The 25,950-nt window shown below is 35.5% G+C and overlaps 1 protein-coding gene across 13 annotated transcripts in view; it reads right to left on the bottom strand.

Annotated features, from left to right (window-relative positions):
* The window catches only part of LOC132704084 (calmodulin-binding transcription activator 2), a 426,963-nt gene that overhangs the window by 262,473 nt on the left and 138,540 nt on the right, over window positions 1–25,950 (bottom strand). For all 13 annotated transcript variants that reach the window (XM_060673822.1, XM_060673821.1, XM_060673825.1 and 10 more), the window contains one exon: window positions 6,573–7,082. In XM_060673822.1, the coding sequence (XP_060529805.1) occupies window positions 6,573–7,082 (510 nt within the window). The remainder of the gene's footprint in view (window positions 1–6,572; window positions 7,083–25,950) is intronic.

The raw sequence follows: 25,950 nt of genomic DNA, 5'->3' as shown, positions 1-25,950 counted from the left end.
AAAATAATTAGTTGCGTTTTACGAGGCGGCTGTTATCGTACTTTGAGGATCGCCCCTTTGACAATGAAATACGATGAACTGCAATCCAATAATAATTTGCTTAGAGGGAGAGCCCAAGGCAAGGGAAAATTCATTTAATTTGCTTCTATTCTAGTATGTTGGTTCGAACCAAAGGCGATACTTATATTTTTCTTGGAACTTGCATACATAAAACATTAAAAACATGCTGCATATAAAAACGAAGTTTTATAAGAGATGGTGGATTAAAATTTTACTAAAGCGCTCAATACAGTGTCTAATTAAGGACCAGTTAAACTTAACATCCACACTTTTAAAAACAAAGAAATAGAAGCAAGTATATCTTATATAAGTTTGAATAAGAATGCTCATTCCAAAAATCATACTATCTAATTACCATCTTTCATTGCTAAACAACCTAGTTTGCTGTATTGTTCGTTATTATTAGGTAACCAGAAACAGGTGAATTTATTATTAGACCGCCTGTGGAGTTGTAATAATGTTGAAAAAATCTATTTCATCTTCTAGGCAAGGTAGAAAGAAAGATAAGAAGAGAGATTTCACAAATTAATTCAAAAAAACAAAATATTCAAATATGTTCCATGCAGTACTAACCGACGTTCTAAAGATCTGTGGAGTGATAGTAGTGATGTTCATAAACGTTTTTTATTGAATTGATCAGCTAATTATCTCAGTTCGTTATATCGACACCATGAATCACAGTTTGCTAGTTAGTTTAAATTTTATAGTTTCTAATCAGCATCGTGTAGTTTAATTAGATCATATCTATCAAATAGGTTTCAAAAAATGTTCTCTAATCATACATATTCCGACCAGGTTGCTTTGCTGTCTGGGGTATCACAAAGCTTCATTTTAGGGCTATTGCTCTTTATACCGCTAACATTTTGAACTCCGATCTGTGCAGTAGGGTGCAAGTATTTGCCGATGACACGCAACTCTATTGTTGTTTTGATGCCGACAATTATGTTGAGGGGGAGTCTAATATAAATAGTGATTTACGTATTATAAGTGACCTTTCTAGTGGCCACAACCTCAAATGAAACCCTAGGAAATCATGCGCCACGATTTTCAGAAGTAAAAACAAAGCTATGCCATTAGTCGGTAGACTTAAAATTATAGTTTGTATTGGATACGCAGCTTTGATTTAGGGAACATTTAAAATCTATTTTCAAAAAAACCTACTGCTCACTAAAGATGATTTATAATAACAGGCAAATACTAGGCAAAAGTTTGAGACGAAATTTATGTAAATCACTTGTCTTTTCTAACTTTAATTATTATGATTTTGTCTACGGGTTTTTCTAGGGTCATGATAGTCGAACCCGAATACAAAGAGTTCAAAATTCATGTCCCCGTTTTGTCTATTGAAATTTGATCGTATGTCTCATCTTTATAGCGATATAAATTGGCTGAAAATTAATGCTCGTAGGGATCTACATTTTAGTTTAACGTTTTTTAATTAAGATTATTAACGAACCCCTTGCTCCCACCTCTATTCGTGAGCGATTAATATTTCGTTATAACGTACATAATATAAATATCAGAAGTAACTTACAATGCCCCACCATCGCACCGCTATGCTTCGTCGTTCTTTTCCGTTATAAAACAATACCCAAACACTGTTTAGGTCTCAATGTTAAAACTTCCAAATACACCTATAATATTTTTTTGTTAAATTCGGTTTAAGTTAACAATAACATGTTCATTTTCTAAAACTGTTTATGGTTTTTATAGGATATTTTTTAGACAGGTACTGACCCTTAAAAGCTAAAATTTTTATTATTATGAATTGCTCGAATGCGTAATGTCTAAAGTTAAATGTCTTGGCTAAGCATGTCAACGTCCGATTTAGTAGAGTAGCTTTTAAGTTAGACTGCGCCGAAGTGGTAGTAACAAATTTATTGTAATACTCTCTTATTACCTAATAAAAGGCACTTATTATTAATATTATTATTATATATTCATTCCGGGTTTAATACAGTACGTCCATTTTGGTAGCATGTATGACTTTTTTAGAGACTTATAACAAAATTATTTAATGAAAGCTCCGTCACTCCGGAGGGTACTGTAGATTCAACCGGCATGTTATTGACTAAAATGAGATTTAAAATTAAAGCGCCTGCAATAAAAATTTTACAAAATATTCAGTTTAGTAAATTAGTAGTGTGAAAATTGAAAATTCGACAAGGAATTTCGACTAGTACATTTTGCGTCAAACGCAAACGCGAAAAAACTCAAAGCAAGGAACCAGATCTGGCGAATTAAGGGGCGTATTAAAATCGGGCGATTTCTGGATTCGCCAGCCACGTCGGCTCGATGTTTTATGGGCCACTTTTCCAGAGATTTTAGTTTACTTAAGTGATACATTATTCACAAAGAATGTTGCCGTTCCGCCTCATATATTTTATGGCGCGATTTTAAAAGTAAAATTTGCATTTAAGTTCACTTGCACTCCTGGGCGCGAGATTTTACTGCCGCGACTTTTTTCCTATTCATTTTGGGTTTAAGTTTAACTGGCGGGAGAGTAATAAACATTTTTTATGACAAATTGAATCGCGAAAGTTGGGAATCGTGAATTTTGACCAGTTTTCGCGTCAAATTCCATCTGGTCCTCGTTCATCTGATGAATATTTCGCGTGTATTCGATATTTGGCTCCCAACATGACATCACTCTAGCGGTATGCGTTCTGGCATTGTCTTGTCTCCTACGACCTCTATACGACCTCAATAAATCGATCATCTGATGAATATCTATCTGTCGGCTCGTAGCTACTCTCCATGCACGTCCGATAGCACGGCTTGTACTGAAACGGTCTTCACGGGTAAGTCTTAGAAACCGTTTTGCGCGATCACTGATCCTACAAAAACTCCAGTGCATGTATATGACGACGGTGTACAAGACTATTCCGCTAAACAACGCATCATGCCGGTCAATCCTGTCGAAAGAGTTTCTAGGCTCTCGTAGATTCAAATTTAATTGGCGTCACCTCTTCGTAAAGGAGTCATTGCAAAACGATGCGTTCCATACTCGAAACGTAGTAAAACGGAATAATTCTAAGCAAATTTTTAAAAAACTATTTATTAAAACCTGCCGAAAGAGCCAGCAGGATGATTGACAAAACGTCAACAAGGTCGATCCCACGCAGGAGGAAACCAGAAGATTTGTAAATAGTATTACAGTAGCCTGTGGAATTTTCATTAACAAATAATTTAAATTTGTGAAGGAGTAAAGGTGAACGGCAAAAAAAAATCATTCTTATTGAAAATTTGGAAACGTTTTTGTTTCTAATTCTTTCATATTTGGCGTTTTTAAAAAAATAAATATTTTTGAAAATACGAAAATACGAAAATTTTGTTTCCTTTTCCTTTATACCAAAGAAGCCTGAATATTTCTATAAGCTCCATCCAGAAATTCAATTTTTTATACAATGTGCATACGAACACCTTAGGCCACCGAATCATAGATTAAACAGAAAAATGAAATCACGTCTTTGTTGCACTTTAATGGTATAAATCTCGTGACCATGCAAATGAAAAAGTTACGAGGGCTACCTTTTATATTTCGGGATTTTCTTAGTCCTGCTATCTGGCGAACGTTTTTATAGGGAAATTTGACATTTTGTGTTTTTTGTGATAAATTAAACGGTTTTTTTTACAACTTTAGACGTGGACTAGCTCAACAACAATGCATCGATGAACTTAATTCGACTTTTGGAGTTAATGCACCATCTAGGACTACTGTTTATCGCAGGTCTTCGGACTTCAGTCGTGATCGTAGTTTGCTTAAGGATGAATTTCGTGAAGGTCGTCCAAAATCGGTGGTTGTCCAAGAAAACACTGATGCAGTGCGGAAACTGATTCTGCAGGACTTACCATGAGATTGAGGGATCTTTGGGTATTAGTGGGACCAGCATACATACGTAATTTTGCATGAATATTTAGCCGCTAGAAAAAATTTTTCGAGTCGGATTCCACACAATTTGCTCATAAAAAGGCTCGTGTTGATTGGTCGAAGGAAATGCTAAAAAAATACAATCGCGGTGCTTCCAAACACATCTATGATATCGTGACAGGTGATGAATCATCGATCTATGGATATGAACCTGAAAGTTAGCAGCAGTGTACTGTGTGGGTCTTTCAGAATGAGACAAAGCACACAAAAGTTGTTCGCGCGCGAAGCACCTCGAAACAAATTGTAGCCTGTGATTTCAGGAAAACTGGCCACGTTGCAACCGTTTCTTTGGTGAAAGGTAGAACAGTCAATTCTGAATGGTACACAACCATTTGTTTGCCGAAGGTCTTCGAAGAAATTAGAAAAACCAACAGCCGAAGACGAATCACTCTCCACGACGACAATGCTAGCTCTCATCGATCAGTGCAAACAAAGGACTTTTTAAAGATTAAAAACGTCGATTTGATGAGCCATCCACCATATAGTCCTGATTTGGCACCTAATGACTTCTTTGTATTCCCATACATTAAGAATAAATTGGCGTGAGCAACGATCTTTGACACCAGAAGAAGGGATTGATGCGTTTAAAAAGCATGTTTTGGAGGTGCCCCAATCGATAATCAGGGCGAATATTTTGAGAAACAATAGAATCGTATTTGTTGGTAGCCTATAGCTTTATAAAAATTATAAAAATGACTAAAACTCGTAAAGAAGTTCAAATTAATTTGCTTACTCGATGACGGCCAAGTCTGGCGTGGCTAAATAGCGTGTCGCCACGTGCCCCAAATATTTATAAAATAAAAACTGATTTTTTATTAATGCCCCCCACCCCTCCGGCAGCATATTAACTACAACTATAATTTGAAACCGTTACGAAAGTCGCTGGTTAGGCATTTTGTTTGGGCAATTATCCGTACAAAATGGCCGGATTATATTCGTCAGATCTTTCGATACGAAGTTGGTTACGTTTTTTTCAAAATTCCTGTTTAATTCCATGCAACTTTGAGTCCGGGGTAAGCCGAAAGCGTTCACTTTTTTTATTTGGAACCATAAAACGAGTGTGTAATAACGGAAAAAGAAAACTGCTTCAGGTCACGAGAATACTCGATTACGCTAAAATTTACTCGGAATAATTGACGAAATAATAATTGATTTCTAGCATAATAGGACTCCGAATAGTCCGAATGGAAGAACCTATGAAATTAAAGAAACAAATATGAAATTGTAAACCTAATAGATTAAAATTTTAGGTACTTTTTAATCAACCGCTTAAGAATATTTTGATATTTACCATCGATTCAGAAACTTTTGCCCAATTGACTGCTATCGGTTGAAAGCATTAAATTATTAACCATTAAAATATTTAAAAAAGTCAACGTTAGGGCCATGCTGTTTAGTTGTTTCACAAAAGCAATCTTTCCCAGGCACCTTTTCGACGGTGTAAAATCTTTGGTGAATTGTCCAAAAATGTGTTCTTTTACTAACATTTTTATTAAAGAAAGATTTTTGGTCTTATATATGTTGTATTTGGTTCCCATAAGGTTGAAGAATTGGATACCTCCAATGTCTTATATTCTTTACTCATTTTGTAAGGAATTAATATTTTGTTCTTGCACACTGTACAGCAGAATGATATTTTTTTATTTAGCAATTTATTGGATAGAGAAAAAAATATTTTGCATATAGAAACTACACATTCTGCTACACAATCAACAATTATCAACGGTTAATTATGTGAATAAATCAAGGAGTCTATATACGCTACCTAAATTTACTTAAAAAAACTAAAACTGACATATGTTTCAACATGAGATAGAGATATTAAGGTTAAACAAAATTTAAAGTAAGTTGAGAGTTGTTAAGCATAATCATAGCTTCAATTCACGAATGAAATTAAATGTTAAAAATAATTAAACATCTACAACAAGAAGACAAGAAGATTTGATAGCATGCTTAAAATAATTTCAAACACTTCTAACCATTGTAATTAATAATATAAATTAATACATTTCAAAAAGCGTCAAAACAATCTAAAATTAGTTGCCTTCATTTTTATTTACTACACTACCGGACAAACCGGCGCAGAGGACAATAAGGACACCGGAAAAACTGTTTGTGTGTTCTAAAAAAAGCTTGCCCGTAAAATCCCTGACAAAGGATGATTCATGCGTTTCGTGACAACCATTTCAATGTAAGTATATATTTTATTTATATTTATGAGTATTTCATTGTCTGAGTAGTTCGAATTCAACTGGACGAATAAACGTTATCAGCAATGAGAGCGGCATTTAATCAGGTATCGACAGATAAAGAAAAACTAACTTTTTTTAACAGTTTCTTGGAAAATTTATTGAAAATTTTAGTGAAACTAATTGTTTAATTAAATAATAGGCATACAATACGATTTTCCCCAAACTCAAATGTCATACATTAGCTTATCCATTTGAAAATATTTTGATATAGAAAAAGTAGCCTTTGCCTTGGGAGGGGTTATTTCCCACACGCCCTGTACTAACAGAAATAAACGCGAGATGTGAGAGTTAAGATAAAATATGAAACAAATGAAACAGACAACACATACCTGAACCGACTGGCGTAGAACCACCTCGGCTGCTACTGCCGCTACTACAACCAGCTTCCCTATCTTGAACTACTTCCAACGACTGAGTTACTGTTTTTGATGTGACATTATCTTCACCCCCTTCGACGCATCCTCGGACAGATGGCACCGCCGCATCGGGAGCGGTATGAATAATTAACTGGCTACCGGATTCCGCCCCGCTCAGCAGAAATATCGGTGTACTGGCGCCCAACCTTTTAACCCCGTGAAGAAAAACGCCCTTCTTAAAATCGGCGGGTTGGATCAGAATCTGGCCGATTTTGGGTTCCGCGCCATCGTCGACCAAGATATTATTTTTGACTAGTTGATCAGTTCGCAGCAGGATATGACCCGCGTCTAAAGATTTTGTGCTTCGCAGGAAAATAATGTTATTCCTACTAACTTCCGAACCGTTAACGGTGCGAACTACTTTAGGATTGGGCCCCGGCATCGGAGGATTGTCACTTCGGTCGTCGTCGGCTTTCGCTACACCTGAAAAAAAGGAAAACATCAATAAATCGTTAATATAGATTTATAATAAAAACAATTATTTTCTATTTCAAACTGCTCATGATAACTGAGGTGCGCCCCTGTCCCATCGCTCAGGGCGCTCAGACCTTTCAATTATTCCCGCACACCTTCGCTCAATGTCCTGTACTTCTGGACAGTTCCTCAGGCTTAATGAATTGAGCTCCTAGCACTCTTAATAGGCTGTACTCTAGTGGTGCACAGCTGGTTAAGAGGTGAATTGGAGTTTTCTCCTTTTCTAAACCACGTCCATGATTTGAAGGTGCCTTCTTACATGACAGTGTTCCGTTACGATTCCTACCAGTGTTCGTTCAGAGCCCACTTTTAGTCCTCGCATTGGAAGCTTCCACTGCTTCAGCCCCGGAAAAACTCTCGCAATGGTAAGAGAACTGCCTCCTGAGCCATTCAGCCGCTCTTCAGCTCACTGTCAGTTATGTCAAAGACAGGCTCTGGTTGAAGATAGGGCGTTACCACTGCGCAAATTGTACAAAATCGAAAACAACAAGGAATGACACTACTGGAGAACCTAAGATCACTGCCGCCTACGGTAAAAAAAATTATATTTTGTTCCATGACAGTTAAATTTTATGTTCAGGTATGTTTTTTTTTTTAATGTAAAGGCATATGATTTGCTTCTTAGTATTCGTGTTTATTTTTGGTTTAGATTGCGGTTTAAATTTGTTCCGTTGTTTAGTATTTTGTGTATTGTAACATTAATTTTAATCTCCAAAGAATACATATCATCGGTATACAAGAGAAAGTGACCAAGTCCACAGATAGTACTTTTGAGTTATTAGCATTTTAATCTTTGCTTCTGATTATAAAATCAATTATTTTGCGTCAGATTAGATTATAATGATTTTTATAAACAATGTAGTTTTTAGAATATGTATTTTAAATGAAAAAAGCCTATACCTAACTTAAACAAATACTAAACTAGTAATTAATTTCAACTACCGTAGGTTTGTAATGGTTTTTATGAACAATGCAGATTCTAGAATATGTATTTAAGCTTAAAAAAACTATAATTAAACAAATAGTAGTAATTAGCTGCAACTTCATATCTCTTCATCGCAATTTTCATTGTCTGAGTGTTCTGGACACCAGTCTGTCAACGAATTGTCACTCGGTATGTTAAAGTACCAACCATGGTATTCGACTGGGATTACCTTCTTGCGGCAAAGTTTAATTAAATCTTTTTTCTTCTTGGCCGATATAGGCGAGGGTTCAGTATACCATTTCTTTAACTCAGTTTCTTTTGCAATATTACTGGGCCTACCTTTTGCTTTGCCTCTCACATTAAACATTTTATACTTTTCGTCATAAACATTATAAATATTTTTTTCTCTTTTTCGTACCTTAATTGTTTGATCTTTAACCATTCTATTTTTGCTCACCCTTCATCCCGAATTGTATTTTGTAGTATAGATGTATTGAGTTCTTTCAAGTCAATAATGTTGTGGTAGGTCATTTTGCTCTATAATGTATGCATCAGAAGCTTTATTTTTGCCTCTCTTGTATCTTGCTAGTGTCATAATTGTCTTCCAATCATTAAGACAAAATACAGGAATGTATCTTTCTGCACTTTCAATTGCACTATGCATCGAATCAGCCTCCATGTGTGAGTGACCTTTTTCTAAAAAGTTATGAGTAATAATCTCTATAGGTAACTGGTTGACTATAAACAACAAAAGAGCCGCAATGTATTTGTTTCGGTTTTGCCCACCACACGTGTCGCTAAAGAGTGACACTTCTTTGACAGTATCAGGTAAGGTTTTAAACCACTTTAACAAAGCTGCACCTATTTCACAACTTCCTCGTTGGCCATCTACTTCGGACCAAAGATAACAATATCCTTTATTTGTTGGAGCTGCTTCATAAATTGTTAAATTGTATGCACAGAGCTTTCGACTATAATAAAGAGGTGATACCTCGGCGCATGGAATTTGCAGGACACTCTGTAAATCAAAACTTACTGATACAAAAGTTTCGTTATGAATTGCTCTTTGTTTATCTAAATCTTTTGCTCTATTAGCATCATCTCTTCGCTTTATGTGAGAAAGAAATTCTTCAGATTTTTCAATAGATTTAGCTTCTTTAACACACAGCAAACATTGATCTTTCTTGGGTTTGAAGACAGATAAGTTATACTGTGTACAAAACACTCTCCTATATGTTATTGGAGAAACAAAATCCTTTTGATTGCTCATCTGTAAATCTTTAGATAGAATTAATTAGAATTAAGATACTTCCGTGTCGTCCCACGTCTACAATAGTGTGATTCCATTACAGGAAATGATTCTATATGCCTCTTCACCTCATTCAACATGACAGGTTTAGTCTTGTTTTCTGGGTAACTTTTTCCTTTTCGATCTTGAATTGAATGATTTATTCCATTCCCACCTATGTTCAGTACAGCAGAATCAACCGGTCCATGACTTATCGACATGGTTTTTAAGTAAAATTTTTTACAAACCCTTTGCTTTTTTCCATTTTTTAAAAATGTATAAATTCTAGAAACATTTTTTGAAGGTCTACTAGAGTCCCTGGTTCGTATTCTTTGACATTCAGAAGTTGCAACAGTATTAATTATGAAGTCCTTTTGTCTGTCATAGGATAGACTATGATATTCTTTACAGATATCTTGTCGAAGATCTGCAGGAAATACTTCTGTACATTTATAGCGGCAATTGTCACAATTTACATTTCTAGGGGACTTAGCAGACATTTGTTTGCCTTTAGTATTAATATACGCTAAACAGGATTTTTTTAATAATTTTTTTTGCTCACGTTTTGTTCCTTGAGGATTTTTGATTACCCATCTGCGCTTTTCTATAACTTGTGTAGGATTTAATAGTGGTTCATTTACTATTGAAGTGGTAGGGATTGTATTACGAGAATTAGTAGCAAATTCTACCGGAACATCCATAAGATCATTAATAATCTCTTGTACGTTGTTATAATAATTGTTCGAACAACTCATTTTGTCACTAAAATAAAGTATTATTGCATTAGCCTATTACTTTTTACAACGAAATATACGAAAACCTAAATTATTATAATACGCGTAGGTACTTACCAAAGATGTTGTCTAAAAACATACAACACAATTGTATTTTACTTTAAGTAATAATATTATGATAAACTATTTAAACTGAAAACATCAATTAGTTTGACAACACTCGAGCATAATGCATGGCTATCTTGATTAGTCAAGAGTCACGTGCTAAAGAGATAAAAATACTAACAGGAAAAGATGACTTCCACTTAGTCATTTTATCCTGTACATGTTCTTACACAATGGACTGGTCATTACGGAATTTGAAGTTATAAGCATTATTGTGGCATTTTTGGTTGGTTTTGGTTACTATTTGCAACTTTTGCAACTTTTTCACTTATATCGGAATACTGAGTTGCAATTTATCGTTGAGTAAAATTTGATTTTTATTTTAGTTGGCATCTCTCTCAGAAGTCGGTATTATAACTTCGACGAAAACACAACGAACTCCTGATTCGGCAGTTTTAATACTATTCCTATACTATACTTTTCATTCGTGGAGAAAATTTGTTAAATAAAAAATTGTGTACCAGTCAAATAAGTTGAGGTAATGGACACAATAGGTTTCTTAATTAGATTAATTATTATGCTGATGACAAATAATATGCATTTAGACATAAACAGCCCTGAAGCAGCTCCCTCTGCTGGATTCCTATAGCAAATTTAACTTTTTTGAATTGAAAAAACTCTCGTAAAATAATACTACATCTAACAATTGACTCAAAGTGGGAATTAAGCTTAACTTTAAAAGTTTATTTCTATATGTACCTATAGGGGTGACCTTTAAACCATGGCTTCTAACAAGCTCGAAACAGAAATGAATAGTAAAGGAAAATTTATTGCTTCAAACAAGTGGGACAATTATAAGAAAAATCAAAATACAAAACGAGCAACCGAAGTACCTCATGAAATTTCTATGTAATTGCGGCGGAAATGTTTGGTAGCTGAAGGAGATATTTTTATATTAACATTCAAATATGCATGTGATGTGGATTTCATAATACTTTTTAATATTTATTATATATTGCTTATAATAGGAGTGCATAATTAATAAATTAGTATTAACAGCACTCATTTTCATTCAATGTTTGAACAGCTAAGCTAAGTTTTGCTTATTTACATAATTGTACATTTTAGCGATAATAATTTTGACGAACTTTACTATTCCTATCTATGGGATTCCTAGAATTAGGCTGGATATGCTGGAATACGCGTTAACTGTATGTATATTTATATATCTTCTTAATCTTCTCCACACAATTTCCCCTCCAAAACTCACACATACGATCAATTTAAACAATAGCTCCTTGAAACTGTAAGAGAGTTGGTTCTGGGTTGCATTTGTTATGTACTAGGCCAGGTTTTGGTTCTGGTTCTGATTTTTCATATGTTTATGTTTTTTTACATAGTGGCCTAGTTGATAAATCCTAGACCTTCTTCTTCTGTCAGTTTTTAAGATCAAGGTAACTGCTTTCACATTCCAGACTTCTAAAACATCAAAGAAACGTAGCACCTTAAGCCATATCCTTTTAAGATCGATACTTTATTTTCTGACCCTCTTCCAGTCTTTTATCTCTTCAGTTTATGGACTTTGAGTTACAAATTGTGTGTTGCTTTCAAAAAATACTCGAGGTTCTGGAGATAATAACTAAAAAACATCTTTTTCAATTATCGGCATTTTTGTTATTTGCGGATCATCAACGAATAGGCCTGCATCATCACTGCACCCACCTTCTAACTTGCATATAGGTCGTAATACATAAGCTGTGAGAGCACTGCTAAAAACGTTCTCAAAACATAAGTTAGACCAGCCCAAAACTAACGTAAAATATAATTTTGATCAAATAAAGTTTGTGTTCAAATACAAGAGCGCCATCTCTCGGCATACTCAAAATATTCCGTGTAGTTCTCATGCAAATAAAAGTATCGTTTTATATCGTGGCAGCGAGTGCCGTTTATTGTGGATCATTAAAAGGACCTCGAAATTATTGCCTTTAATACGTGTTTACATGTACTGCGTTTAAGTTGCAATTCCGGTAAAAATAAATATTGTCGGGGTTTAATGAGATTTTTTTTCTGTTGCCGTCGTCGTCGTTCGAGGCGAATATTTAATGCGTATAATGAAATTTTTAGATCTTCTTTTTAACCCGCTTTCTGCTTGGTCGGCGAAACAGTTTTACGCTACTTTTTATTAGAGAAATTTGATCAAGAAAATGTTACGGAGAACGAAACTTATTTCTGGATGTGTTCTTCTTAATGACACAGTTAATCTATGTTAATATATATCTCTTAAATATGATAACCTACAGTTTGCTAACAACCGACACGCGTGGAAATACGTACTAAGTGACCCAAGTACCATATATACCTTGCAAATATATATATATATATATATATATATATATATATATATATATATATATATATATATATATATATATATATATATATATATATATATATATATATATATATATATATATATATATATATATATATATATATATATATATATATATATATATATATATATATATATATATATATATATATATATTTATATATATTCTCACGTATTGATTCACGGATGGAAAAATGTGATGACACTATATTCCGGGATATCATCCGTTCGCTCGTTGAACTCCGACTGGAATCCTGCATCCGACTGGAATCCTGCAAATCCTGCATCCGACTGGAATCCTGCAGACGTTTCGCCAAAATCTCACTTGGCATCTTCAACGCTCGCGCTCCGAAAACACTTCGACACGAATATATATTATATATATATATATATATATATATATATATATATATATATATATATATATATATATATATATATATATATATATATATATATATATATATATATATATATATATATATATATATATATATATATATATATATATATATATATATATATATAATTTTTTTTTTCATATTGTATTGATTCACGGATGGAAAAATGTGATGACACTATATTCCGGGATATCATCCGTTCGCTTGTTGAACTCTGGAATCCTGCAGACGTTTCGCCAAATCGCCAAAATCTCACTTGGCATCTTCAATACTCGCGCTCCGAAAACACTTGCAGGATTCCAGTCGGAGTTCAACAAGCGAACGGATGATATCCCGGAATATAGTGTCATCACATTTTTCCATCCGTGAATCAATATTTGAATATATATATATATATATATATATATATATATATATATATATATATATATATATATATATATATATATATATATATATATATATATATATATATATATATTCAGTACCTTTAGAGATACAGTTTTGTAAGCTGATTTCACACATAAAAGCATTTTCCTTTGTGTTCTTTCCACCCGACATTTGTATTGCTTGACTGTTAGCACTGCACTTCAGACCGGAGCACCATACAGAATAATGTTGTGCATAGCACTGCGCAATACTGCTCTTTTTTCGCTCTTGGGTCCCCTTACGTTAGACATAGTTCCGTCTAAGCTCGATATTTTTGCTACTTTCACAGTTACACGGTCCATATGTTTTCTGAAACTTCCTCTGCTGCCTATGGTTATGCCCAAGTATTTCACTGTTTTAGAAGGGATCACCCTCGCTCCTTCCAAGTTGAAGGCTATGTGATCTCGCTTACGTCTTCCCCTCAAAATGACTGCCTCTGTCTTGTCTGGTACCAGAATGAGTGTGTGCGTTTTCATCCATGAGCATCTGGTCAGAGCCAGCGCTGACAACAAGCGCCAGGTCATCGGCAATTCTGATATTCACGGCATCCCTTGTAAGTTCTAAGTTTAATACGACGTCAGAGAAGACGTTCCACAATGTCGGTCCCAAGACAGAACCCTGTGGAACTCCGACCTCAGCATCCATGGTTTCATTTTTATCGATAAGTATTTTTCTGTCTTTCAGATAGCTTGATATGATGTCCGCAAGGTATATATGATATTCTCTTTTTCTTTAGTTCCTGGATGATTAGTCCGTGGTTGGCCGAATTGAATGCGTTCTTAACATCAATTGTTAGAAGAACGCACCACGTGTTTTCGTACTCCTTCGTTGTCTCGATGATGTCTTCTAGCGCCTACAGCGTGGACTTGTCTTCTGTAAATCCGTATTGTCGGGGATACAGACCGCCCAATTCCTCTATTATTGTATTATATTATATATATATATATATATATATATATATATATATATATATATATATATATATATATATATATATATATAACTTGGTATTCCTAGAAATAGTCCGCAAACCAATTATTATAACAATTTTGGCAGTTAAAAGTCACATTAATAAAGGATTACAAAACTCTTTTAATACTGAAAAAACTTAACCCACGATTCTCTGTGCTAATTTATATTAATTCGGTTTCCAGGCTTCTCACGTCCACGCAAAGCCGTTAAAGGTCTATCAAGGAAAACACGAAATCAAAACGTACACTGAATGGTCGATTACTGCCGGCTAAACGCTTTACCGACACCTTCAAAAAATACTCATTAAACCCGGGGGCCTCTCGTACGCTCTCTTTCTCGCCCTCTCTGCCTGGACGTTAGTGGATTTTAGTTTCCCTTACGCCAACAGTCTGGATTTACACTCGATAAAAGAGGATATAATAAATACAGCGCGTTCGATCAACTTCGGCGATTAATTTTGCTTTTGTTTTTGACACGTTTTACTTTGTAGGTTAACGACTTTCCGGATTGTTTTGTACGTAGAAATTGCAGTCGATCAAGGAACGGCGTGATCACGCAAATGAAAGGCAAAATTAAGAATAAAATGAATCGTTACTTAATTATTAAATTATTATTAATGATTAAAACCTGTCAACGCGATTGTTTCTATATCGTTTTTCACGCGAGAATTTGCTTACAAAAAGTGACGCTAAGGAGCTCCTCCCTCAGAGACTAAATTTATAACGTGGTTATTGGCCACCAGGATTGTTAATGCCGGTTGCTGCATTAGAAAATGTGGAAAATCAGTAAGTACAGCTTTTTGTGAATTTGTATGCATCACATAAGAATCTTTAGAAAAAGGGAAGGATCGGTGAAACGATATAACCGATCCATAGTAAGTCTTTTAAAATTCCGAATGAAAGGTTTATTATTTTGACTTAATCAAGCGGTCCGGAAGACATTTAATAGCTGAAATAGCCATTTATCCAAGTCCCACATCGAAGACGAACGTTATTTACAGATTAATTCAGAAAAATCAGGAGTTTTGGACACCGTCTGTAGCAATTTTTATGGTCATGGTAGGTACCACCAGGTAACGGCAGGTGAACACTTTGTTTTGTAAGTTGGTTTTTCTCTAAATTTTTTGTTCGTAGAACATTTCAATATTGAAGCGAAATTGGAGAAATTTAAAAATTATTTAACCCGATACACACAAAGTATTAAAGTTAGGAATATAAACGAAAACAAATTGTCATATTGCCTTAATTGAAATAGCTTAAAATCGAAGTAGGCCGTACGCCCAACAAGTAATTAGCAAAGCCAATAGTGTTCAATCTTATTTCATAACCATTATAGATGGTATGAACGAAACGGCTTAAGATTTAATGTATAAATATTGCTAATTCCATGATCATAACAATGTAGAAACAGAAATGGAGCGATTATATCCTAAAACTAACCCAAACTAACCAAAAAAAAAAAGAAAAGGCCCTATCCAGAATCGTTTGAGTATGTTAACTACAATTACCTGTCGTCATATTACTATATCCATTTTTATAGTTCCTGAGATGATGAATTAATAAAACGAAGTTTGTAGTACCTACTCTTAGTTAACAATAAATAATACCCCACAATATTTTTAACACGAAAATACGAATCTTGAGACCATTATTTTAACGACGATACACCGAATAAACAACGCTGTTAAGAACCCCCGTAGCAATCAAATACCTTCGTTAATCGAGTAACAAAACCTCATAATGAATGGGTAAAGGATCTTTGAGACGCGACCCTTTTCGCCTCGAATTTTCTTTGATGTGCGTCTAATTTTAGGGTCGCAAGCTGTGTGAACGGTGGAGGAGAATCGGTAAACTGCGAAAGACATGAGACCCAGGTCCAGTGATGTATGGCACGGTGACCGGTGTCTGGCTTTTCGCCAAGTTGCTGTTACCATCGTTATTGGTGCTTAACTTAAAAACAATGATGGTTTAGAACACTTTACCTAGAAGACATATTTAGTGATCTATTGACTGCTAGGTATAATGACGTCGCTACTTTTGATTTTTCTGTTTAACAAAGTTTATTTAGAGTTTATTTGCGAGTACGTAATAATTGAATCACTTTACTAGGAAAAATCCAATTCTTTTGTAGTCGACGCCGGCAAAAGAACTTTTTGCAAATATTAATAAACGTTTGTTGCTTTTAACATGAAAAATCATCCTTATTAGTCCCCAAGAAGGCAATAAATTTGCCAAAACGTCGACTACATAAAAATTTGATTTGTTATAAGCCCAGACGAAACCCATCAATTCCTTTATATGGAAAAAGAGGCGTTAAATTTTAGTTGTAATATAGGCGAAAATTTCATATGTTATTCATTGATCGAAGAAAATATTGGCAGTTTTATTGTTTTTCATAATTTTTATAAATACTTTATAAAAACTTTCAGGATTTGAAAAAAAATTATTTGTTTCTGTTCGTCTTTTAACTGAAATATCTTTTGTGACATCTTCCGCGTGTAATTGTAAGACTAACTACAAAACAAGTCAGACTGTCAAAAATAAACTTATAATAACAATTTCTATAAAAACGTATCATTCCCAATACTCAGTGTAGTTTTCGTAAAGGATTTGGTACGTCGATAGCTTTGACTAATGTATTGGATGATATTCTTTAAGCTTGGGAAAAAAGATCAGTTCCGTTTTAGTGCTTTTAGACTTTTCGAAGGCATTCGACACAATTAATCACGAGTTATTTGTGGCTAAACTACGATACTACGGTTTCGATATAGAATCTTCTAATCTACTCAAATTATACTTAACTTTGAGTTTAAATCAATTCTTTCAAATGATAAATATTCAGAAAAGGTAGAAATTCACGGGGATCAATTTTAAGCCCGCTGCTTTTCATTATTTTTACTTCTGATATTTTGAGATCTTTAAAACTCTATAACATTCAAGCCTTTGCGGATGATACACGAATGTATTGTAGCTTCAGCCTCGACAATTGTAAAGAATTTGAAGTATATATTAATGATTACCTTCAAACTTTAAATCAGATGTCTCAAGACCACAACCTAAAACTTAATCCAAGTAAATCATGTGGGACAAACTCAAAATTAATTTTTAAAAATTGTGCCAAGAATTTGGGAGTTATCTTATTTAAATATTTAAAAAATCTTTTGCCTACATGAAAGTTTTACATAATACATATTTTAAGTAAACATCTGAACCGAAGTCTGTGTGAATCTCTGGTCCTCTGTAACGTCAATTATTGTGAATTTGTCTATGGTTTCTGTTTGCATCAGGAAAGTAAGAAGCGTGTTCAGTGTGGGGAAATTTGATCATAATAATACAATAACATAAAATGGCTCAAAATGAATGACTGGAAGAATCCTACATTTCTTGATATTTTTGTTTAAGATAATAAATAATCCTAATTCGCCAGTTTCCTTAAAAAATCGCTTAATATTTCGTAACACTGTCCACAATATTAATATTAGAAATAATGCCACATAATAAAACTGCAATCTCTAAGCGCTCATTTTCATACAACGCCGTAAAGTATGTTTGGGTTTCCGATGAGTGGCCCGTGCGCTCGTTGTTGCACTCGATAAATCACTACCCAAATTTCTTGATAAAGATTTTTTTTTATTGATGAAAATAAATTACATTTTCTAAAGAAAACAAAGGACTGATATTCTTTAAATTAATTACATAGCCCGGTAGATGAATTCTGACTCTAACTCTTTTTCACGGACTTGCCAGAAAGACTCATCGAACTGTTTTGACCGGTCTGGATCGGCATCGGATCAAAGCATTCCAGGGGCCGGCGGCCTACGATGGACTTGCGAAGCCGGGTCACGCGCCGACTATGTTGCGTTGTAATACCGAACAAAGTATTTTAACTTAATTCCCAACCAGTTTCTTGACATGTCATTACATAATTTCAAAATAAAATATAAAAAATGTTTTCTAACTAACTATTAACGGGCTTAAACTAAAATAAGTAATATAGTACCTACATATCACTGAGTTCCAAAATGTTATAAAACCAAATTAATTTCCCTTGAATGTCATAACCTAAAAGTTACTATAATGTATAATTTCTTTTTTCTGTAACTCATGTTCACAGGTATAATTACAATAATTTCTCTAGATAAAAAACAAGTTTGTCTCGGTTTGGTTCAGTAGAGTAGCCAAAGGCTAGGCTTACGCCAAACTTGCACAGGTAAATGAAATTATTTCTGTATAATATATTTTTATATCATATTGTTCAAATAAACTCATAATTATTATTATTATTTTCCCCTAATCTCAGATTACTCCGGTCAATATATTCAACATTGGTCCTTAGACAAGATGGCTGAACCTGGGCAACCACTTTCGGTTTCAGAAATCTCCAACAACCCTGCGCACTATTCTACATGTGTCCAGAAGCACTGCCTTTTGGATAGGGACAAAAAGTCTTTGTTTTCCAAAACTCAGGGTTTGAAGTCCTTCGTGTAAGCTTTTTGGGATCTTGCCCGTCACCCCGACAACAATGGGTATTATTCGCACTGACTGTAGCCTCCACATTTTTTTTATTTCATCCGCTAGTGGCAAGTATTTATTGATTTTCTCAGTATACTTCCTCGATATGTTGCTAGGCAATGGTATAGCCACGTCTATGATGAAAGCTTTTTTTTTATCTTTTAATTCCAAGATTATATCCGGGATGTTGTTTGTTATATGGCGATCCGTGGGAATGGGTTTATTTCAGTATACTTTTACGCTCTCGTAACTGCACTCTGATCTCTGGGTGGACTATTTTAGCGACTTGGTTGTGTCTCTCGAGGTAAGCCTTATGAGCTAATACTTCACACCCTGCCATTAGATGGTCCAAACTTTCCTCTACATTTCTGCAAATACGGCATACCACACTCTCCACATTTTGTTTAAGTATTCGGCATTTGTATGATCTTGTAGCCATGACCTGATCCTGGATAGCCAAGATAAATCCCTCAGTCTCGGGGAACAAACCGCCCGAACGCAGAAAAGCCGTAGAGGCGACGGTATCCATCCGGTCCCCCTCAATCGTCGCTAGGTACCGACTGTGTAGCGCTTTTCCTCTCCAGTTTGCCTTAGACTGGGCTACGATTGTCATTGTCGAGGACGGGTCGAATACACTATCCGCTAAATTATTATTATTATTATTATTATTATTTGATTTCGCCAAGTATATATGTATATTTTTATATTTATAACAGTCGCTAATTTGAAGTACTATTGAGGTGGGTGTTGTTTCTCGCCGATATCCAAGTAAATAGAAACGAAACGTTAACTTCAAAAAATATTTTCGCTACAGTCGAAAATTTTGCAACAGGAATTTAATGTATACGTTTAGGGCTCAGAAAATATGATTCCACTGTTTGGCCGTACGTAGGTGATTTGTAATGGTTATGAATATCCAAGCTGAAACAATTTGCTTTCGCCAGCAAAAATCCGGGAAAAATGTTAAAATAAATATCAAATCCGAACAATTCAGGTAATGAAAAATGGCTCGCTTACGTTCGATCAATAATTGATATTAATTATTATAGTCGTCATAAAATCGGAAATTATGTCTTTCAATAACAAATAAACGTTACAAAAAATATACATGTGCAACGCCATTCAACCAAATTGAAATATATATATCTTTATGGGCACAAAAACTAAACATTAATCATCGGACGGTGTTTTTATATTAAACGGTAAAATAATTGAAACGGATTTTTTTTTCGTGAAACAAGCGATGCGTGTCGCGTTCGAATATCAAACGGAATAAAGGCCGAATTAAAAACGTTTTATTTATTCACGCATTTATTTATCATTGATATAAATACTCGTCGCTAATTCGACTAAAACGCGGACCCCATTCGATCGATCCGTTCCTCAAATCTGCCGTGACAAATTCCAGGTGACAATAAATTTATCTCACAGCCTCATTCTATTCACGCTTCGCAAATTAACGGAGGTCAGGGCGGAAACAATCGAATTGTGATTGGGAATTAGGTTAAATCAATCAAAAATTTATATTCACTCCCTGTTGGGTTATATTATTGAAATATGCGAATTGGTCTCGATGGTTATAAGAACACGTTCAGGACTTGAACCTATGCACTTTTGCATGGGTCAAATCAAATCAAATAATAAAATAAAAACATGGTTTCAAAAAAATTTTCTATTTCGAATGTTAAAAAAAATGTTAAAGATAGAAATAGAATCAATCTTTGTAGAAATTGATTCTACAATTTGTAACAGCTAATTAATGATTATTATTGAATCTAATATTGTCCAGCAAATTCCTATAACTGTAGTATTTTCTTGGACAACAACGTTTTAGGTTCACGTAATCCACATGTGAATGCTGTTTCTGTCGGATGGCTCCCACGACTTGTGTGTTGTAAAGTAAGAAAAGAAAGGTACTAATAAAGTTTACAGAATAACTTATATTGCTAATAAGTACATATTCTGGTTGGCATAGGCTATATTCTGTATTTTTTCTAGATAAGTAAACTTGGTGTTCATAAATCTTATATTAGGAGTTCACATGCATATAGGGTAAGATCAAGCCGTGGGTGAGGATAATAGAAAAGCCAATTAAAATTTAGATACGCATTGTCACATTTGATAGAAACTAACTTCCAAAAATTGTTATAAACTTGTCAAATTCGGTCTTCAAATCCTTAAAACTAGTGAACATATCTGTCATCTGACCTTTTAGTTAACCTGTGTGTAACCAATTATAACTAATTAAGTCGTTTTGTTGAATATGCCTGTTGAAGTCAGCTGCGCAGGTACCAGTCATGTTGCTTCCGTTGTTATCCACCTGTTTGTGCTTACCTACTAAATATGTTAATTATTAAAATTATAGAAATATTGGAAGAAATATTTTTGCTTACATTTTAAAAAGTGGTTTTATGTTTTTTTATGATGTTATCAGACTAGGCATAACCTTTACATACGAATTTATATTTAAGGATTTTGCACCGGAACAAAACTGTATCAGTCCTACTATATCAACCAGAAGCATAAGCGACACAGTATTTATTGACTCTCATGAGGTCAATGATATACTACAAACGGAAACACTATATGCAATGACCTAGAGGTATGGGCTCGGGACGGCTGTCGGTGTGGGTGTTCGCTGACATCGAAGGGGCATTCAATAACCCTGTACTCGATCTGCAGGGCGGTGGAGAGTACTGAAGTGGGGACGGCCATTGTAAGGTGGATCCGCTCCATGCTAACCGACCGTCGACCGATCGAGGGTCGAGGCAAGACTGGGTGGGGAGCAGGTCTCCATCGGTTCATCACGGGGTTGTCCACAGGGCGGGGTCTTGTCCCCGTTCGTGTGGTGGATATTGCATATTCTGAGGGAAGAACACGGGGTCTATGCTCAGGCATATGCAGACGACCTTGTGATAATGACACAGGGGACGGACGTGAGGAGGATGCAGGGGCTCCTGAACGGGGCATTGGCAAGATTCTCACAATGGTGCCTGGACAGCAAGTTGGCGGTCAATCCTGGCAAGGTGGAGATGGTCATCTGCACTAGAAAAACGAAGATGGAGTGCAACCTCAACATTTCGATGGATGGATTCCAGGAACATATAAGATCAAGGACCAGGTCGGCCTTTGGAGCTCTGTGGGCGTGCCGGAGAGCGGTAGGGGGCACTTGGGGCCTGGGGCCGAAGATCATGCAGTGGATCTACGGTACCATGGTGCCTATTCTCACGCATGGGGCAGTGGCATGGTGGCCGGGGACCAAAAGAGCGGGAGCAAGGCTAGTTCTTGACAAACTGCAGAGATTGGCTTGCCTCTGCATAACGGGCGCCATGAGAACGACGTCCACGAGCGCCCTAGAGGCTCTGGTGGGGTTGCCCTCTCTGGCGGATCGGGTGCAGATGGAGGCGGCCAGGACAGCTGTGAGGCTGGCGAGCTGCGGGCTCTGGAGGGAGGGAACCTTCAATCGGGGTCCGTACAACATTTTAGAGGGCTGTCGCGGGGATCGCGGGATCATGGACATGCCGAGTGACGTCATGATCCCCGAGATGACCTTCTTTGACAAATTGACCTTTCTCTTTCCAACAAGGGAAGATTGGAGAGAGGGCAGAGTTGGCTCCTGGGATGGACTTGTCTGGTACACGGACGGGTCCAGAATGGGAGATCTGGCCGGAGCTGGAGCGTACTGCGAGACAACGGGATCGAGCTTGTCGGTCCCTCTGGGTCAGTACTGCACGGTGTTTCAGGCGGAAATTTTCGCTTTATTGATGGCGGCCAGAGAGGTGCTTCGGCTCAACCACGGAAGCAGGAGAGTCTTCTTCTGCTCGGATAGTAGGGCTGCACTCATGACGGGGCACTGAGGAGGGTGGCTGAGGAGAGAAAGGTCACGTTGGTCTGGGTCCCGGGTCACACCGGTATCCGGGGCAATGAAGCAGCGGACGCCTTAGCCAGAGAGGGCTCCTCGCATAGGCATATAGGGTCAGAACCCCGCTTGGGGATCGCCCCGTGTTTGAGGCGGGGAGCTCTCGAAGCCTGGGCGAGAGACCGGGAAACGGGGGGCGGAAGAGTTGTTCCGGAAATGAGGCAGGCGAGGCTTATGATGGATGGGCCCGCCCTTCCTCGAACCAGGGAGCTGCTTAGACTGACCAAAAGGGCGTGTAGAGCACTAACAGGGGCCTACACAGGACATTGCAGGCTTAGGAGGCATCTTTGCTTGCTAGGCATTGGAGACGACCCGGAGTGTAGGTGGTGCATGGAAGGGGAGGAGACCCCGTATCATCTGCTCACCGAGTGCCCTGCCTTGACATGGGCAAGATTGGGAGTCTTCGGAACGGCCCTGATCGATCCGGACTCAGTGCACGGTATTGGGCTAAAGGAGTTGCTGACCTTCTATAGGAGGGGCGGCATTCTGGACGCCCTCTAGAGCAGCCTGGAGGCACAACTGGCCTATCTGCTGGCCTAAGTGCTTGGACGCCCGCGAGGGCGCCCCCCTTTAATACCAATACCACTAATACCAATGCCCTAGACGCAAAAAGCCATCATAGGTTTACCTTACATAGTCGTGCTTGCAGGTTTTTATCCGGATTCGGTAAGATTAACAAATTACAACTGGACGAACATACTTTTTGTTTTCAAACCTTAAAGGATTTGTTTAGAAAGATTTAGTTTCGTCTAAATATATTCCGCTGTTTTTTTATTTTCAATAAAAATAATCCTTAAAGTAAATAGATTTTTAGACTTCACTTTTTTAGACTTGACTCTTAGAAATTAATAAAGGCTAGCTACGGAGAAGGTAGAGAGTTTTTACGTAACCAATTAGTGGCATTAATAATCAGAAAGAAACTTTTTGATAAATTTTTCTGTTGTAGAAAATTAAAAAAAAATGTGTTAGTTTATGCTGGTTATACGTTTTATCTTATAATTAACTGTGAGTTGCTCAAAAATTCAAAGTAATCTTCTTTGATACTTATATTTAATTTGTTTATTTTAATTTATTAAGATAAGAAAAAATTCATATTTTCATTAGAATCTAATATTATTTTAAGATGACCATTCTATGTAAAATCTATTTAGTCGGTATAAATTTCAAAAAAAGAAGTTGCATCTTTTGCACCCATTTAAAATGTACTTACAAGGTTGTCAATTTTTTAGTACTTTCTGAGATACAGCGTGAACTGTGAAAAATGCTCAAATATATTTGTCATGCCATTTTGTAGATCAGCAAAGGATTATATATATATATATATATATATATATATATATATATATATATATATATATATATATATATATATATATATATATATATATATATATATATATATATACATATTGTATATAAAATTCCTGAGGATTAGTAATTTCACAGGTCCGTAGGTATCAGCAGTGGTATAAAAAAATGTGCAACTCACTAATTATTATTTAGAATAGTTACAATAACATTAAGTAAGCAAAAGAAAGGTTTTTTGCTACAAAATTGTTTAATTCTACAATATTCTAGTAAGAAATACTACAGCGCTTATTCCTACAAAAGGAAAAAATTCTACAATATGGCTGAATTATTTAGAGAACTTTGGAGTATGATGCAACGCAATTTTGAAGACTATACTTACAATAAAATAGTCGCAACTACGACAATTTGCTAGAATTTTTTCTATATTATTGGACAAGCTGTGCTTACTTATTATAGAGGATCGTCTAAAAATATAATATCATTAATCCTATAAAATAGAGAATATGGCCATACAAATTAGGATATTTTCTTTTACACAATGGTAAGTAGAGTTTACACATATAATATTATAGATTATCTTTAATTTTGTATAAAAAAATTTACACTCCACAGTTATTGTGCTTGTATGAAGATGATTGATCATTGATAGTCCAATAATTTCTTTAATAATTTTCACTTGCTCTAACTAATTATTCTAAAGTAATTCAACTACGCTTAATAGCTCGGATCTGTTACAATTTAAAATCACGCCAGTCTGATCTTCAAATATCTTCACGCAAATCAATGCGGGAACAAAAATTCAGTTATCCACTGCCATCACTTTTCCTTCATGTGAGAAACAAGGAATTGAACAACAAGGAGGCATTTTCTCTCTCCCTATTTTTTTTTATTACTGCGGGTTCATTTTTGTCGCTTTACTAAGCTAAGCTCATTGATGACGATTGGAAATCTTGTGTCCAGTATATGTTCTCAGATGGACCTCAGTATTACTAACTACTAACTGAAACCAACCAAAACTAATGATTTAACGTGGTCTGAACATGTATCAAACACAGCCAAGAAAGAAAATTGCGTCTTATTTTTGTTAAAAATTACTTTTGAAAAATCTAGTCTTCAAGTTGCTTCCAAACCTTTTTTATCAATTATAGTCTAAGATCCGAGCTAAGATCGACCTTCACCATAGTGTCAACCGGATGAAAATGACATTTTATCAAATAAAAGTTTCTGCACTTGACTTGATATGGCAACCTCAACGGAAATGTTCAAGAATATTTTTAATTAAAATTTTAAAAAATTATAGTCTTTACAGTCTTAAAATAATAGCAATTTAATCACAAATATTGTAGTATATGGTTGCCTTAAACAATTTGGTCATAGATGATAGTTGCAAGACATTTAAATTGAAGAAGAATTCGGAGTGAGCGTCCAAGACAGTCCAAGTCCAAGACAGAGAGAGATGGCAATGCTACATAGACGCCATCACTTGTGAGAGAGTGCACATGTTCCTCACGCTTAGTAAAAACAAGGATAAATTAACTTTCTACAGAGCAGTGTTTTGAATATATAAATTCTATTTCTAAATACGTTGTGTATTGTATCCAAAATTGAAAATGACGAAGAAAAAGTGTTTTTTATGTAAAAAAAAATGGACTTGGTAAATTAAATGAATGAAAAAAATCTTATAAACATTGTTTTTTGAAGTTATCATTTCGACGATTAAGAGGTTTTAAACATGCTGACGTTGAGTTAACCCAAAATTCAAGTCAGTTTTAAGGTTGTCAGTCCGCCTGTTACAAAAAAGTAACTATTAACTGTTTAAAAAAACGTTTT

The sequence above is a fragment of the Cylas formicarius genome, unplaced genomic scaffold (genome assembly GCF_029955315.1).
Source record: "Cylas formicarius isolate icCylForm1 unplaced genomic scaffold, icCylForm1.1 PGA_scaffold_6__28_contigs__length_40554024, whole genome shotgun sequence".
NCBI lineage: Eukaryota > Metazoa > Arthropoda > Insecta > Coleoptera > Brentidae > Cylas > Cylas formicarius.
The sequence above is the reverse complement of the archived record's forward strand: the minus strand, read 5'-3'. Positions and strand labels throughout refer to the sequence as shown.